The 18,115-nt window shown below is 44.0% G+C and overlaps 1 protein-coding gene across 1 annotated transcript; it reads right to left on the reverse strand.

The window, feature by feature from the left end:
• Nucleotides 1–4,838: 4,838 nt before the first annotated feature.
• Nucleotides 4,839–16,358, reverse strand: TCF19 (transcription factor 19). The gene is made up of 4 exons (XM_067463334.1): nt 16,295–16,358; nt 14,007–14,984; nt 10,898–11,540; nt 4,839–8,533 (listed from the first exon to the last, which is right to left on the reverse strand). The coding sequence occupies exons 2-4, from the start codon at nt 14,278–14,280 to the stop codon at nt 8,296–8,298; spliced, it is 1,155 nt and encodes a 384-aa protein (XP_067319435.1). The 5' UTR covers nt 14,281–14,984; nt 16,295–16,358; the 3' UTR covers nt 4,839–8,295.
• Between the last annotated feature and the right edge of the window lie 1,757 nt (nt 16,359–18,115).

The following is an 18,115-nucleotide window of genomic DNA, read 5'->3' on the forward strand; positions in this document are numbered from 1 at the left end:
AACGCATTGTTGAAATCAGTAGAGCTCAGAAATGCTTTCCAGTTGTGTTCCTCCTTCCAGAGATGAGATGGCAAACACATTTTGATATAAAAAGAGATGAGATGCAAAATCAGTTTGCTTTGAGTCTGTAAGGCGAGAATTTTCAGCTTGCCCATGAAACAAAAATACTTGTTCGTAGAAACAAACCTAGAACTTCCATTCAACTTCACCATTTTCTGAGTCAGATTCCATGTTATGCAGACCATTAACTTCTTTCTTGTGCAATTTTGGTAAGCTGTCACTTCTGTCAACATTGAGGACAACTTCTCCAAACCAAGTCATATTTCAAAGCATATTTAATGGAGGAAGGCTGTGGTTTATATAGGTGGGCATCAGACTACAATCATGTAACCAGGGTCAAATAATCAGCATCTACGGTGGGGTGGTGGCAATGGATATCATGTAAGGAGGTAATGAATACCTTCTTGCACAACTAACATGAAAGCATATATGCTTGCCTAGCCCCAGTGTATGCTGAAGTGTATGCTACCAAGAAGATCCTGCTTTTAGTCTGCAGATAAATAAGTCATACACAAGTATTCAAGGGATGTAGGAACTAGGGCAATGGTAGGATTTCACCCATTCTTCATTGGTTATCCTGCCTAACGCATCCCTGAAGTTTTAAAATAACCAGTGACTGAATGAGTAATCTATGTATTTGATTAACGAGTACCTCCAGAAACTGTTACATCTTTTCGGTCTTGACTATTCTACAGAGTAGTTTTCATCCCAGATCTCTGGTTCTTCAGATGATGTTGGCTTTGTACTAATTCTCAAACCCAACTAGATTGACCAGTGGTCAGGGAATAACAGGAGTTGTGATCCAACATTGTGGAGAACCACAGGTTTTTCTGCCTTTGTTGTAGATGCTTACTTAGTCTCTTGAGCCAAAAGTCGGTGTTAAAATCTGATGTGTGTTGTTTGGGGAGGGACTTTTGCTTGTCCCTCTTCTCGGTGACTTGAACACTCAAAAGCTGGGGCTCTGGAGTATTTGTAGCCTCTTCTAATTTGTGTGATGCAAGATATGTACATATCACTTTTCTCAGTGAATTTATTATGATTTTTCAACCTTTCCTCCACTATCTTCTTTTGTTGTGCTGAAACAATCCCTTTAAGAAAAATGTGAAACTGAGCAGGAGGCGTTGAAGATCTCCTTACTTCCATCCTATTTCTTTGTCCTTTTATTTTTACTATTTGCTTTGATGTGGGAGAAGAATCATGTTGGGTTTTTTTTACTGGTGGGTTTTTTAAAAAAAAGAATGATCCGTAATCATTTGGTCTCTGTACTTAAATTTTATGATGAGCTCCTGGCACTCAGACTTTTATGCATGACATGCTTTTATAGGCGAGAGACCCCTAATAAAGATTACTAAACATACAGTGTGCATGTCTGTGTCTTTTTGTTGTTGTTTGGCCAGGAACATTTATTTTTTATTTACTATACTTGTATACCGCAGTGTTTTATAACAACAGTCCAAAGGACAACAGAAGCTTTTGGCCATCCAGGCTTCACAGGAAAGATTAAGGCAGTTTATAACCATTACCTTGGCACCAGAGGCAAAAGAGACTTTCAAAGACCTCAGAAAGATGCCTGCAACCAGCAAGTTCTCCTTTTGTAATGTATCAAGTTATTCTATGACGGTCCATCTTGTTTAAGTAAACTCATTTGGTTATCTTTTCCCCTTGCCTCAAAATGCCTCTGTCTGCTAAGGGTCTTAATCTTCAGAGAAGGTATGAGATAGCCCCCAAGTAAAGCCAGACAATATAGTTTTCCCCAAAGGCTCACAAATTTTATCTAAACTATTTTACCAGTTTTAGATAAAATACTTTATGCAATGCTTTTGACACGAAATAAAAACCCGCTGAGCTAACTGTGGCTGGAAGACCAGAGTTTGGAAAACATGGAGTTATCTGAATGTGGGCCTTAAAGTACAAGAGCAGGATTTGAAATTGACAGAAATATATTTGTGGAACATTTTGAAAGAGGCTCTTGTAACCTTTTAAAAGCATTCCCAGTTAAACATGAGCATGCTCAGTGAATGTAGACTGGCGAGCTGGGAAGGGAAATTAGAAAGTCTTAAAGAACAGGGCTGGCATTCCATGGCAGTATTTTATGGCAAGCCCAACTCCTTATTCCACTTCTATGATAAAAGCAGCTTGATATTGGTGGCACAATAGGTTAAATCCTTGTGCCAGCAGGACTGAAGACCGACAGGTCGGAGGTTCGAATCCGGGGAGAGCGCGGATGAGCTCCCTCTGTCAGCTCCACCTCCCCATGCAGGGACATGAGAGAAACCTCCCACAAGGATGGTAAAACATCAAAACATCTGGGAGTCCCCTGGGCAAGACCTTGCAGATGGCCAATTCTCTCACACCAGAAGTGACTTGCAGTTTCTCAAGTTGCTCCAGACACGAAAGAAAAAGCAGCTTGAAACTGAGAAAAACTTACCATATCACCCTTTCCTGAGAAATTCCATAGCGGCTGGGTACCCAAGTTTAACTATCGGGCATTATTCCTGCTTAAAATTGAGTCAAGAGTTGGTGTGACAGCTCCTCCAAAGTTCTTGGTGTAATGAATAGGAGGATCAGAACTGGCAGGCAAATTCAAGTATCAAAAACCAGCCCACTTTTCTTGCGGGTCTCATGGTAGATTAGATTCTTCAGATTACAGCACAAAATATAGTTAAAACAATCTACAGACCCACCAAGAAAATCCAACAAATGCTACATTCAGCAAAAGACAAGAGGGATCCTCTCACCTTTGCAGGAGTCTACCGTATACCATGCAGCCGTGGACAAGTCTACATAGGGACCACCAAACGTAGGAGCATTGCCCAAACACGAATCAAGGAACATGAAAGGCACTGCAGACTACTTCAACCAGAGAAGTCAGCCATAGCAGAGCACCCGATGAACAGCATATTGTTTGAGAACAGAGAAATGCTGGACCACTCTCACAACCACCATGTCAGACTACACAGAGAAGCCATTGAAATACACAAGCATGTGGACAATTTCAACAGCAAGGAGGAAACCGTGAAAATGAACAAAATCTGGCTACCAGTATTAAAAAAAACTAAAATCAGAACAGTAACCAAAGCACAACACTGGATTCCAGACAAGAATCAATCAGGGCCAGCTAGCACATCTCGAAAAAGGATTCCCCCGAGGCAGCAACCAGCCAGGCTTCGAATAGCAAGGCTATTCAATGCTAATCAAAGTGGCCAATTGCAACATTCACTCTTGCCTCAAGCAGACAAGATTTCTTCCTCCCACCCTGGACGTTCCAGAGATATAGGCCTTTTCTGTGGTGGCCCCCTGGCTGTGGAACGCCCTTCCCATGGAGGTAAGATCAGCCCCCTCGCTGATGGTGTTCCGAAGAAGATTAAAAACCTGGATGTTTGAACGGGCATTCGGTTAAACAGTGCAACCAATGTGATGATTACAGGAATTGGAAAATTGGACGACGAACTGGATCATGATTTTAGTTATGAGATGCATTGTTGTTTATTGTTGGATTAATATTGTATTTTATGCCTTTGTGGTTTTACATTGTATATTGTTGTTGATTTTATCCTTGTTGTAAACCGTGTTGAGTTGCCGGTCAGGCTGAGAAACGGCGGTATACAAGTATAAGAAATAAATAAATAATAAATAAATAATATATAAACCCCACTTGCCTAATTTCCAACAGACCTCACAACTTCTGAGGATGCCTGCCATAGATATGGGCAAAGAGTCAGGGGAGGATGCTTCTGTAAAATGGCTATACAGCCTGGAAAACTCACAGCAAGCCAATAGTTAAAAAGAGCTCTAAATTCTTGATCATTACGTAATCAAAACGTAGGCAGTGCATGCACTTTCAGCAGCTCTTACTGCCAACACCTTTTTAGGGTGCATCTTCAGTGCAGAAGCAAACCAGTTGAGATTTGTAGTTTCAGAATATCTTTAGGTTACTAACGGGAGCGGGGTACAGGCAGCACACAACTCCTCTGTTGTGCCAGCTCCACTAGCTGCCAGTCAGCTTCCGAGCACAATTCAAAGTGCTGGTCTTAACCTATAAAGCCCTAAACGACTCCGGCCCAATTTACCTGTCCGAACGTATCCTCCCCTGAGCCATCAAGATTACTAAGATCGTCTGGAGGGTCCCTGCTCTTGATCCCACCGGCCTCACAGGCACGGCTGGTGGGGACGAAAGACAGGGCCTTCTTGGTGGTGGCCCCTCGACTCTGGAACTCCCACTGGAGAGCAGAACTGCCCCTTCAATCTTAACGTTCAGGAAACAGGTGAAAAACTGGCTTTGGGGATTGGCATTCAACAAATGAGCCATGATCCTGTGATATGGATGATGACGAATAATGACTTTGATGACGACTGACCACTGTAATCATGATTGTATTTTTGCTGTTTTAATTGTTTCAATGTTTTAGTGTGATTTAGAAATATGATGTTTTAATGACAGACTGTAATATTGATGTTGGAAACCAGCCTGAGTCCCTCGAATGGAGGTGAGAAGACCGGTATACAAAACTACCAAATAAATAAATAAATAAATTTAGCCTTTCCTGTCAAAGAGTTCTGGGGCCTCATCAAACTACAACTCCCAAGATTCCATATTATGGAGACATGGCTGTTAGTGGGGTCAAACAGAATTAATTCTAGAATGTAGATGCACCCTAAGACTGATGGAAATTGTCATGTAACTTTTGGAACATTAGGCACTGCCCACCTCTGGTTTAACAGCCAAAATTTCAATCATTATTGGAACAACCCGAGGAAAATAAAACCAGATAAACATGTTTAATGAGGTGTGAGTTTATTTCAATAATAGTAACCATACCTGTTGCAAACCATGTGATGTTCTATTGCAAGGAAATTATACACTTTATTTCTTCAAAGACAAATGCCATCTGTGACAAAATGTCTATAGGAATAAATCCGGTTCTCCTTTCCTAAACATTTGAGTCTTCAGTTATATTGCTTGATGGTTGGAGATACTCTTGTTCCTTAGTAAAGGTAAAGGTTCCCCCCTGACATTAAGTCCAGTCGTGTCCGACTCTGGGGGGTGGTGCTCATCTCCATTTCTAAACCAAAGAGCTGGCGTTCTCCATAGACACCTCCAAGGTCATGTGGCCAGCATGAATGCATAGAGCACTGTTATCTTCCCACCAAAACAGGACCTATTGATCTACTTACATTTGCAAGGTTTCTAGCTGCTCTTGTTCCTTACAAACATATAAAAGGTAAGGGTAAAAGTTTTCCGCTGACATTAGGCTGGATGGCCATCTGTCAGGGGTGATTTGAATGCAATATCCCTGCTTCTTGGCAGGGGGTTGGACTGGATGGCCCATGAGGTCTCTTCCAACTCTTTGATTCTATGATTAAGTCCAGTCGTGTCCAACTCTGGGGGGTGGTGCTCATCTCCATTTCTAAGCCGGAGAGCCGGCGCTGTCCATAGATGCCTCCAAAATCATGCGGCTGGCATGACTGCATGGAGCGCCATTACCTTCCTGTCAGAGCGGTACATATTGATCTACTCACATTTGCATGTTTTCGAACTGCTAGGTTGGCAGAAGCTGGGGCTAACAGAGGGAGCTCACCCCGCTCCCCGGATTCGAACCTGTGATCTTTCGGTCAGTAAGTTCAGCACCTCAGCGCTTTAACCCACTGTGCCACCGGGGGCTCCTCAATATATATGCATATGCAATGAAAATAATTCTTTGGCCATTTGGCCCTTTAAAAAAATCCCATCACAGCTCATTTGTTAACCTCTGAGAGGGAATTCACACTTCCCTGTTACAGCATTCAGTGTTCACTTTAACTTGTATGGCTATATTTAAGGAATTCTGTAGTTTAGCAAGATAGTTATAGGTTGGGTAGCATACTGTGTTGATTTCAGCATTGGACTACAACTCTTGAAACCAGTATTCAAATCCCCACTCAGGCAATGAAACCCACTGGAAGCCATTGGAGAAGTCACACTCCTTCAGCCTCAGGTGACCCCCCTTTAAGGAAATCTTGGGAAGAAATCCCTATGATAAGTTCACTTTAGGGTCAAAAATGACTTGAAGGCACACAACAACCAGGTACTTAAAAACTTGTCAGACAGTCTTTGGGCTACAGTTGAGAATATACAAACATGCATAATCAATAGGGTGGAGCCATGACAGGTAAAGTGGGTAAAAAGGTAAATGTTGTCCCCTGACATTAAGTCTACTTGAGTCCGACTGTGGGGATTGGTGCTCATCTCTGTTTCTAAGCCAAAGAGCCGGCGTTGTCCGTAGACACCTCAAAGGTCATGTGGTCAGCATGACTGCATGCAGCGCTGTTACCTTCCCGCCAGAGCAGTACCTATTGATCTACTCACATTTGAATGTTTTCAAACTGCTAGGTTGGCAGAAGCTGAGGCTAACGGCGGGAGCTCAGCCCACTCCCCAGATTCGAACCTGCAACCTTTCGGTCAGCAAGTTCAGCTCAGCGGTTTAACTCACTGTGCCACTGGGGGATCAAATTGCAATAACAGTAATGTGCGATCCTAAGATTCTAGAAGATGACTGCTTATGTTGCACAAGATTATGAGCTTAGTTAATAGGACCGGGAGCTGGTGCAATTGTTTTGATTCTATTCATTTATCCAAGGCAATATGGAGCCCCCCGTGGCGCAGTGGGTTAAACCCCTGTGCAGGTAGGACTGAAGACTGACAGGTCGCAGTTTGAATCCGGGGAGAGGTGGATGAGCTCCCTCTATCAGCTCCAGCTCCATGCGGGGACATGAGAGAAGCCTCCCACAAGGATGATAAAAACATCAAATCATCCAGGCGTCCCCTGGGCAACGTCCTTGCAGACGGCCAATTCTCTCACACCAGAAGCGACTTGCAGTTTCTCAAGTTGCTCCTGACATGACAAAAAAAATCCAAGGCAATGGGAAGAGGAATTATTCCATCCCATTATTAAAATAACAGACATGAAAGAAGGACATGCTGGAATAAAAAAGACAAGAGTGAACAGGTTCTCTCCTCCATAATAGTCCAAATAAAACACACACCTTAAATGCAAATAGGATGGAAGCATGAATATGAACTGCAGGTGACTCTTCCTTCCAATTAAAGTAGAACCACAGCTGCCTTTCAGGCATTCTGCAGCCTTAGATTCCCACTTATTTCTTCATATTTTTCCTTATTTGTCTCTTTGTATGAAAGCTTGAGAGGACCCAATTTTCTTCGTCCCAGTTAATGGCACACTTTTGTCTACTGTCCTGATATCTTATCCCTGTGTGAAGCCAATAATGTTACCTTCTGAGAACATCATGGAGTCGCAGCTACTAAATTCCATGCTCACAGACCTACATCTTCAGGAATATTGGGACATGAGGAACTTCTCCAAGAATGACCAATCTTGGAGGACTGTTGGTGGATCGGTTTCCCAGGCAATAGAGCTATTCCTATGAAATGCAAAGATACAGAATGGGGAATGCGGTGGAGGCTCTTTCTATGGAGGCTTTCAAGCAGAGGCTGGATGGCCATCTATCGGGGGTGCTTTGAATGTGATTTTCCTGCTTCTTGGCAGGGGGCTGGACTGGATGGCCCATGAGGTCTCTTCCAACTCTAGTATTTCGCCAGTGGGACAAGATCAAGGCATTCCTTTACTCAAACGACTTTGGTGAGGAATCTTGGGTCAAGTCAAAGTGAGCAAATGCATTCACATTTCCAGTCAGCCTGTGTGGTCTTCTTCCCCACAGTAAACCCCATACAGCTCTGAAAGACGCACCACTAGCATGCACACTTGCACCATCTGACCTGAGCATGCTCAAGTTGACTTCCTCTGATGGACAGACAGTGCTTGTGCTCCAGGAGCCAGTCTGAATCTCCAGAGTCCGACTCTCTAGAGCCTCCATGTCTTCACCAATTCAGCAGTCTTCAAGACACATGGACGTTGACAACTACAGACACTGGCCAGCTTTATATTAAGAAGGAGGCAAGAAAGTCAGAAGGAAAGGCAGCTGAGTTCCCATATTCTTCAACAGGCTATTTTTAAACCCATCCCTTGTTTAAACTGACACTCCCCATTATCTTTTCCATTTGTCTGCTTGCCTTCTCTCAGAAAATACAGACTTCTTGTGCAAATTTTAACTCATCCATGTGTATCCACACCTTGCAAATTTATTTTAAAAGTTCTCCGGTGTGGCTGCAAACATACACATCCGATTTGGGTTCATGGATGTTATCCCGTATCTGAGGATATTCTGTCACAGCAACCTCTAAGTTGAGCGGCAAGCAGAACAGCGGAAATCCTCCTCTTTGACGGCGTTGTAGCTGCATCCCACGCAGGCAACATGGAACCAGGCGTCACAGCCATCACACTGGACCCAAGCCACCATCTCGTCCTGGGGAAGGTGGCACCGGGGCGCAGCACAGGGCTCCGATGAAGAGAGAGTCTGGGAAAAAACCTGGGCCGTTCCTCCCAGAGGGTTCTTCCGAGGCCGACCACGTCGTTTCCTGCAAGAGCACAGAAAGGCATGTCAGAAATATTACAAAATTAACTAGGTATTTTAAATTACAAAAATGTGATTCAAGCACTGAAAGGATGCAATGATTCAACAAAAGCTGCAGTTCTATATAAGCAGGTGTGCCTGTAGCTTAGTAGGCCTCTGTTAGTTTGCCTCAGTGGGAGAAAGGTCTCAGTCTGTGAGAAGGCCTCACAGTGTGAGATAGGCCTTAGTGTGTGAGACGCTTTGGTGAGAGAAGCCCCAAGTTGAAGGCCATTGTGTGTGAAGGCTGCTGTGTGTAAAAAGCTACTGTGTGAAGCTCTTGTGTAACGTCGGTGTGTGAAGAGGGTCCGTGAGAGAAAGCAATGAGAAAGAAGCCCAACGTGGAAGTAAAGAAGGAAGTATAAAGGACTTTATTTGTGTTATGGAAACTTTGTTCCTATAAATAGTGCAACAATATTATTTTACTACAAAGAAAAATGTGTCTTCTAAGGAAGACATATTTATTTATTTATTTATTTCAAATATTTGTACCCCGCCCTTCTCTACCCCTGAAGAGGGACTCAGACTTTCTGTTTATATTTCAGATTTCAATATTAATGTCAAAAATACATAGCATAATTTTACATAGGATTTGTGCAACATTCAAACAGTAAAGACAAATATCACTTGAGTAAAATAAACATTAAATATTAAATAACCATAAAAAATAAGGTGTAAACACTAAACATAACATAGGTTTCAGGAGGAAACATTCTCTTTATGACTTTGGGCTACTGGTGGTGGGTCACACTGCTGTTAATAAGTTACTCTGCTGTGCATTTATGAAGAGGGTCTTTTGTTAATAAGCCTACTCGCCCTACAAGGCATAGTTAACAAAATACATGTGTTCTTGGGTAAGAGAAAGTTTTGTGCAAGAGGCTGAAATGACATGGAAAGAATAGCGATGGGTGCCTTCACTACAAAACGGAAGAACTGTTCAACATGTTTCAGCAAGCCTTTGGTTCAAAACTAACAATATGCCAGGTGAAAAGAAACAAGTAAGTCAGGTTATTATTTTTATTTTCATGTCAGGAGCAACTTAAGAAAATGCAAGTCACTTCTGGTGTGAGATAATTGGCCGTCTGCAAGGATGTTGCCCAGGGGATGCCCGGAGGTAGAGAAGAACGGGATATAAAAGTTCCAAAATAAATAAATAAATATTTCCTAAATAAATGCACCCAAGGACGACTTTTGTCTTCCCCAGCCTCTGGCTTTTTTATGATTTCCAATTGGGTGGCTAAAGCTACGGAATACAAATGCTATAAATAAATAAATCTATATAAATAAAAATGTTAATGTTCATTTGTGGGATTAACATAACTCAAAAACCGCTAGACGAACTGACACCAAATTTGGACACAATATACCTATCAGACCAACAAATGGCCATCACTCATAAAAACACTGAAAAACATAGCAGAAGAGATGTAAAAAGCTTAAAAAAGCAACAAAAATGCTACAGTGCATGCGCAAAAATGATTCCCCCTGGCAAACAAAACACACAATAGATTAGATAGAGATAGATAGATCAGGAGGACTGCTGGGAGTTGAGGTCCAAGAATAGGTAGAGGAAAAAGAAAGGGGAGAAAGAAAAAAGGGGAAGGAAAAGTTGGGGGAGAAGGAAGAGAAGAAGAAAAGGAAGGAAGGAAGGAAGGAAGGAAGGAAGGAAGGAAGGAGAGAAAGAAAGAAAGAAAGAAGGAAGGAAAGAAGGAAGGAAAGAAAGAAGAAGGAAGGAAAGAGGGAAGGAAGGAGAGAGAGAGAGAGAGAGAGAGAGAAGAGAAAGAGGAAGGAAAAGTTGGCCACAGCAACACGTGGCGGGTACAGCTAGTAAATAAATAAATATATTGCAGGCAAAGGAGCTCTGGAGCAGCTGTCTGAGTGTCAGCTGGATTAAGATCACTTCTGGCCACAAGGTCATGAGTTCGAAGACAGCCCAGGTTGGAGTGAGCTTCCGACCAATTGTGTAGCTTGTTGTCAACCTTTGCAACCCGAAAGACAGTTGCATCTGTCAAGTAGGAAACTTAGGTACCACCTCTGTGTGGGGAGGCTGACTTAACAAAATTTACGAAGCCATAAAAAAGACTCCAGCAAAGCATGCGGGGAATGCAGAAGTACCTCATCAGTGTCGCAGATGGATGATGAAAGCGACAGCTCCCCTGGAGGCCAGAAAAGTTAAATAGCCTCTGACTGTTTGTCTATATCTGTTGTGTGTCTTTGGCATTGAATGTTTGCCATATACACGTACACTGTAATCCGCCCTGAGTCCCCTGCGGGGTGAGAAGGGCAGAATATAAATACTGTAAATAAAATAATAAATAAAGAAGGGACTCACACACTGGGCACAACATGTAGCTTTGGCCGTAGATCTTCCTGTGGGTTCCTGCTCTCCTCTGGCATTCCTCGGGGCTGGAACCGTAAGGGGCTGTTGTGGCAATGGGTATAACTTCTCCCCAATCGCTGCTCCTTGTCTGGCAATGGCTGCTCCTCTTCCAACCGGGTGATTTCGTCCTCCAGCTCAGGCAGCAGAGTGTGAGCAGACTTGCGGCGATTCCGAGACGGTTTTGGCTGAGCTGGGGGTTCCGTGCTTCGCCCCTTGTCCAGAGAGAAAGTGAAGGGCTGCGGCTTGAGTTTGCTGAGGCTGCCGATGGAGCTGAGGATGAGGGTGGCTTTGGAGCGGCACGAAAGGGAGGTAGGCGAGTGACGGGAAAGTGGACGGATACGGTGGTTGCCGGATGGCAACACTGGCCGGAACCCGCTGGAGGAAGCCCAGGGAGCTTTGGGCTCCGTAATAGCAGCAAAGTCTTGTGGTCGGACATGGACTTTTTGGAAAAGGAAGTAGAACTCAGAATTTCCGTGAGGAGGCGGCAGGGCACAGCCCTCAGGAACTGGGTTGGGGTGGCCAAAAGTCAGAAGATCCCCATCATTTAAGTCCACCCGCTTGCTGTGGGGTATACGCACAGCATTCACGTAAGTACCTGAAGAAATAATTGAAAAAAAAAGAATAATACTATTTAGACTGGAATGAATAATGGTACTCTAGAAAGTGTTGGTGGCCTGGAACTCCCCTCAGCCCCAGCTAGCAGAGGCACTGAGAAGTGCTGATAAAAACACTATAGGCAAAGTGCTACAAATGCATACCCTTGCTGTATCAAAATGCACTTCATCAGAATAGGTTGGCAATTTGCACATGTAAAGTGTGTCATCCTGAGATGTCAAAAAATAAACACACATGAACAAATGGGTGAGAGATGAGACATGTGAACATCAAGCCAAACATTCACCTAAACTGGGTTACTGTGAGTTTTCCGGGCTGTATGGCCATATTCTAGAAGCATTCTCTCCTGACGTTTCTCCCACATCTATAGCAGGCATCCTCAGAATTTGTGAGGTCTGTTGGAAACTAGGCAAGTGGGGTTTATATATCTGTGGAATGTCCAGGGTGGGAGAAAGAATTCTTGTCTGCTTGAGACAGTTGTGAATTCTGCAATTGATCACCTTGATTAGTATTGAATAGCCTTGCAGCTTCAAGGCTTGGCTGCTTCCTGTCTGGGGGAATCCTTTGTTGGGAGATGATTAGCTGGCCGTGATTGATTCTTGTCTGGAATTCCCATTTTTGAGAAGTCACTGAAACCCACGAGCATGTGGACAATTTCAACAGAAAGGAGGCGACCAGTATTTAAAAAAACAACCTCTTAAAATCTGAACAGTAAATAAAGAACACTTAAAAACCGAGGAATTCCAGACAAGACAAGTTATAAAGGGAAAATAGTATTGCTCAGATCCTTAGTTTATGAAAACCAAAACGGATAAAGGAAAAAAGTATTGCAGATTAACATTTGTGTTTGCTAATCTATATATGCACAGTTACCAATGTGTTTCAGAATAACAAATGTATTTTTCGAGAGCAAATTTGAAAACTTTACATTTTGCAAGAAGCCTAGAATTGCTTTCACAAACACTAGCCATACTACCAATAACTTTCCACCTTTTCATTTCTGACTGATTTCTCTTGACAGCAGTGAACCCCTTCCCACCTTTTCACCACACAGAATGAGTTCCAGGGTCAGAGAAGCAGATGGTGGAAACAGAAGAACGGCCTGCCTCAGGGGAGCGTGCTTGCCCCATCCATGTTCAACATCTACACAAATGACCAGCCACTGCCAGAAGGGACAGAGAGTTTCATCTATGCTGATGATCGTGCCATCACTGCTCAAGCAGGGAGCTTTGAGATGGTAGAACAGCAGCTTTCCGAAGCTCTAGGTGCTCTTACTGCCTATTACAGGGAAAACCAGCTGATCCCTAATCCATCTAAAACACAGACATGTGCCTTTCATCTCAAGAACAGACAAGCACCCCGAGCTCTGAAGATCACCTGGGAAGGAATCCCACTGGAGCATTGCAGCACACCCAAATACCTGGGAGTCACTCTGGACCGTGCTCTTACCTACAAGAAGCACTGCCTGAACATCAAGCAAAAAGTGGGTGCTAGAAACAATATCATACGAAAGCTGACTGGCACAACCTGGGGATCACAACCAGATAGAGTGAAGACATCTGCCCTTGCGCTGTGCTACTCTGCTGCTGAGTATGCATGCCCAGTGTGGAACACATCTCACCATGCTAAAGCAGTGGATGTGGCTCTTAATGAAACATGCCGCATTATGACGGGGCGCCTGTGCCCTACACCACTGGAAAAATTACACTGTCTAGCCGGTATTGCACCACCTGACATCCGTTGGGAAGTAGCAGCCAATAGTGAAAGGACCAAGGCAGAGACATCTCCAGCTCATCCCCTGTTTGAGTATCAGCCAGCACGTCAACGACTTAAATCTAGAAATAGTTTTCTAAGATCTACAGAGACACTCACTGGAACACCTCAGCAAGCGAGAGTCCAGAAGTGGCAGGCTCAAACCCAGAACCTCAACCAATGGCTGATACCAAATGAGAGACTCCCTCCTGGGCACACAGAAGACTGGGCGACCTGGAAGGCACTGAACAGACTGCGCTCTGGCACCACGAGATCCAGAGCCAACCTTCAGAAATGGGGCTACAAAGTGGAATCCTCGACATGCGAGTGTGGAGAGGAGCAAACCACTGACCACCTGCTGCAATGCACCCTGAGCCTTGCCACATGCACAATGGAGGACCTTCTTGTGGCAACACCGGAAGCACTCCAAGTGGCCAGATACTGGTCAAAGGACATTTAATCAACTCTAATACTCACAAATTTTGTAATCTGCTTGTTTGCTTTGTTATGTTAGAATTGTAATATAATTTGACTGGTTGTTCTGACACAACAAATAAAACCACACAGAATGCCAGTCCAATCCTGCAGACAGTCAAAAAACAAAGCATAAGATATCCCCAATGTCCTTCCTTGCATTTGCTGGATAGGAATGCAGCCCCATCTTTTCAGAACAGGACATTATCCAAGGACTCACCATGAGTGCTGTGGTCTATCAGGCTAACTTGCCACTCCCCAGCTGTGCTATCAGCATCCCTCTCGGCATGGATCTCCGCATGGATCCGCGAGATCAAGGCTGGATTCTGCTCTGACAACAGAATGACATCACAGACTTCGGCTCGGCGGCCCAGCCGATAGGTGCAGCTGGGCCTGGATGGTCGGAAGGTATAGAGATCCCGGTTGGGCGAATCCCCTGGAGAAGCAGGGCCCATCCGGAGTAACTGAAAACAGGGTAGGGCCTCCGAAAGCATAGCTGGCTTCTTCTCTCTTCCCGCTAAGGAAAGCAGAAAAGCTCTCAAGGCTCCTTGCTTCACTGAGGAACAAAGTCTAAGCAGAAGTTTAACAGATTGGAATGAGAATCCAATGGTAATGATGAATATCCAGACGACAAGAGGACATGCAGGTTTGCTGTCTACGTAGTAAGCCTCCTAATCCAGCTGTGATAAAGGGAATTTTGAAAGGGACCATAAAGTAAAATATAGCAGCATTAGGTGCAAACAGTGCAAACTGGGATTGCTACACAAGGCTGCTTAGCTGGGTGTCCCAAGGACACAATGATAAGTTATCTTTCGAGTGAGAAATTGGGACTAGATCCTTTCTTCAATACACACTATTCACATTAAATTAATTTACTCCTGATTAGTCTTATTGCACGGAAAAACAAAGGCTCCTTCTCCTCTGTAACCTGTTTCTTGCTGTGATAGTCTGGGACACCACTCCTTTATCTGCGCCAGTGTTTTGACCAGAAGTACAGCTTCAGATGCCCTTCAAGTGCAATTCTTAAGATGTTCTTCAAGTGAAATTCTGTAGAGCTCCTTCAAGGCGCAGCAACACTAGACTCTGTATACTACCTTCCTCAAGATCCTTTTTTTTTATATACTACTGGTGCAATGATGATCTAGAAGCTGCTCAGATCCCTGCAAGGATCACTTTTGAACCCTCATTATCTGAGTACCTGTATCAGGAGAAAGACAAGAGATAAAAAAATAAATAGTGATAATAATGACCTCTTGCAGTGCAGCAATTCTGTGCTCAGCTGACCAGTGCCTCCACAATCAAGGCCTGGAAAGTGATGCTAGCCCTCAGCAGAAAAAGCCGAAGCTCCTCAGATCCCTGGGCGTATCTACACTGTAAATGTGATGCATTTGACACCATTATTTTATTTTATTTTATTAAACACAGTGTTTATTACCTATTACCAATCTATATATGCATGAGGCTGGGATGCCCACTTCTACAGACAGCTTTAACCCACAGTGTTGAGGAGCCATCGAAAGCCCTCCCTCCAATGACATTTCAGGTTCTAGCGAGCGCCATGTAGCCCAACTCCTGCCAATATCCTCCCCAAACACCATACTGCCCACCACCCAAGCAATGCTTTCATTCGGGAACATTTTCCTCCTAGATTTTTATATCTATATAAATAAAAATGTAATGTTCATTTGTAGGATTAACATAACTCAAAAATCACTGGACAAATTGACACCAAATTTGGACACAATACACCTATCAGGCCAACGAGTGACCATCACTCATATAAACACTGAAAAACACAGATAGTAAGCATCAGCATCTGTATTGTCATTTAGCTTTTTTGGGTTGTTAAGCCCTTTATGCTTTTTTTTGTGGGGGGGGGGGGGTTAATGAGTGATGGTCATTCATTTTATCTTTTATTTTTATTTTATTGTCATTGTATGTTGTTATTAGCATTGTTAGCATTGTTATTAGCATTGCTGTACTGTATTGTAGGGCTTGGCCTCAGGTAAGCCGCCCCGAGTCCCCTTGGGGAGATGGTGGCAGAGTATAAATAAAGTATTATGATTATACGAGGTGTCTAAGGGCAACAACGGCTCTTTGGCTTAGAAATAGAGATGACCACTACCTCCCAGAGTTGGACAGGACTAGACTTAATGTCAAGGGGAAACCTTTACCTATATATATATATATATATATATATATTGTTCTGACTTACAAACAAATTCAACTTAAGAACAAGCCTATCTTGTAATAATAACCTCTTATAGTGCAGCAACTCTATTTAGCTGCCAAGTGCATCCCCAGCCAAGGCCTAGAAAGTGACCCCAGTTCTCAATATAAGAAGCAGAAGCTCCTAAGATCCTTGAAAGAACAAAAGTCATCTTTGACTCTTCATAACCTGAACCCCTATATTGAGAGAAAGGCAGGATAAAAACAGTGATGATGATAATCATAAATATAATAATAGCAATAGCAATAGGAAAAGCTCCTTGCAAGAACAAACCTCACCTTTGTCACCTGATATACTGAGAGCTAAAGGCAGGAGTCTCCCTGAGATGCTGCTGCTGCTGCTGCTACTTCTGCACCCGGGCTCTGAGCGGCGCGCGCTGCCACGCGATTGGCAAGGCGGCAGAAGGGAAGGCGCGGCTCCGGGTTCCTATTGGTCCATGGGAAATAGAGGCTCTTGCCTGATTGGCTGGAGATCAGGGAAGGACCGGAGCGCGCGAGGGAGTCGGGGCGGGACAGGGGACTCGGCGCCTGATTGGTGGGCGGGAGCAGAGTGGCGCCTTCTGCAGAGATCAAGGAGGGGATTCGCCCGGGTTCGGGACAGCGCATGCGCAGAACACACATACAGGGGAAACCAGCTGATTCCTAGGTCGGAGTCCCTGAGCTCTTCCTAAGCCTGGCTGAAACGCCCCATGGGTCTATTTGCATTGTTGAACAAATGCAATCTGACCGTACTTGGCTCAAACGAGAGTTTCAGTTTTGCAAAGTTTTTAGTTTCCTATTCCAAAGATGGTATCAAACTGCATTAATTTTAGTGTAGATGCCATCTCAGGGCCTCCTCCCACACAGCCCTGTATCTCAGAATATCAAGGCAGAAAATCTCACATTATCTTAGTGTGGACTCAGATAAAATGATCAAGGATCTGGAGAACAAGCCCTATGAGGAGCGGCTTAAAGAGCTTGGCATGGTTAGCCTGAAGAAGAGAATTCCGAGAGGAGACACGATAGCCATGTAGAAATACATGAGATGAAGTCATAGGGAGGAGGAAGCAAATTTGTTTTCTGCTTCCTTGGAGACTAGGACGCAGAACAATGGTTTCAAACTACAAGAAAGGAGATTCCATCTGAACATTAGGAAGAACTTCCGGACTGTGAGAGCTGTTCAGCAGTGGAACTCTCTGCCCCGGAGTGTGGTGGAGGCTCCTTCTTTGGAAGCTTTTAAACAGAGGCTGGATGGCCATCTGTTGGGGGTGCTTTGAATGCGATTTTCCTGCTTCTTGGCAGAGGCCTCTTCCAACTCTATGATTCTATAACCCAGTTCAAAGCAGATATTGTGGGATTTTCTGCCTTGATATTCTGGGATACAAGGCTGTGAGGAAGTATTAACGTCTCTGATTGAAACACAGAAGCTGTGTCTAGAATCATAGGATCATAGAGTTAGAAGAGACCTCATGGGCCATCCAGACCAATCCTCTGCCAAGAAGCAGGACAATTGCAACCAAAGCACCTCCGACAGATGACCATCCAGCCTCTGTTTAAAAGCATCCATAGAAGGAGCCTCTTTGCTTCCATCTAGATGCCATGAGCAAGCCGATGCCTGCATATTGCCATTGGGCCTATCCTGGGTATTTTTAATTAAGTTTTTTAAAAGTATTTATCAACGGAGTTATCATTTGTTGGTGTTGACATATGTGCTATTTGTTTGTTCCCTACCTCACTCTGCAGGGAGAGGCAGGCAAGAAATAATATTACTGGCATATTACGTATAGTCCTCTTTGCTTAGGGCAGGCCCCAAAGTGGAATGAGGCCCTTCCACATAGCCATATAACCCAGAATATCAAGGCAGAAAATCCCACAATATCTGCTTTGAACTGGGTTATGAGTCCACACTGCCATAAATCCCAGTTCAAAGCCGATTATATGAATTTTGTTCAGCTGTGTGGAGGGGCTTCAGTCATCAGTTATACTTACTTACTTAGGCGATCCCCTTGTCCAAGTAGGAAGTCTTCCAAGATCAGTGTGCGGTGGGTCCGTAGGTGGCTGTGGAGCTCTATTCTTGATCTGCATCTTCTTCCGCAGTGAGGGCATTGGTTTCCAGGTGGA

This window comes from Anolis sagrei, chromosome 2 (assembly GCF_037176765.1).
Source record: "Anolis sagrei isolate rAnoSag1 chromosome 2, rAnoSag1.mat, whole genome shotgun sequence".
Classification (NCBI taxonomy): domain Eukaryota; kingdom Metazoa; phylum Chordata; class Lepidosauria; order Squamata; family Dactyloidae; genus Anolis; species Anolis sagrei.

Coding starts and splice junctions, on each gene's coding strand:
- TCF19 (XM_067463334.1), bottom strand. CDS start 14,280: ATGCTTTCGGAGGCCCTACCCTGTTTTCAGTTACTCCGGATGGGCCCT. Junction 11,541..14,006: donor GATAGACCACAGCACTCATG/GTGAGTCCTTGG, acceptor TTATTTCTTCAG/GTACTTACGTGAATGCTGTG. Junction 8,534..10,897: donor CTACATGTTGTGCCCAGTGT/GTGAGTCCCTTC, acceptor GTGCTCTTGCAG/GAAACGACGTGGTCGGCCTC.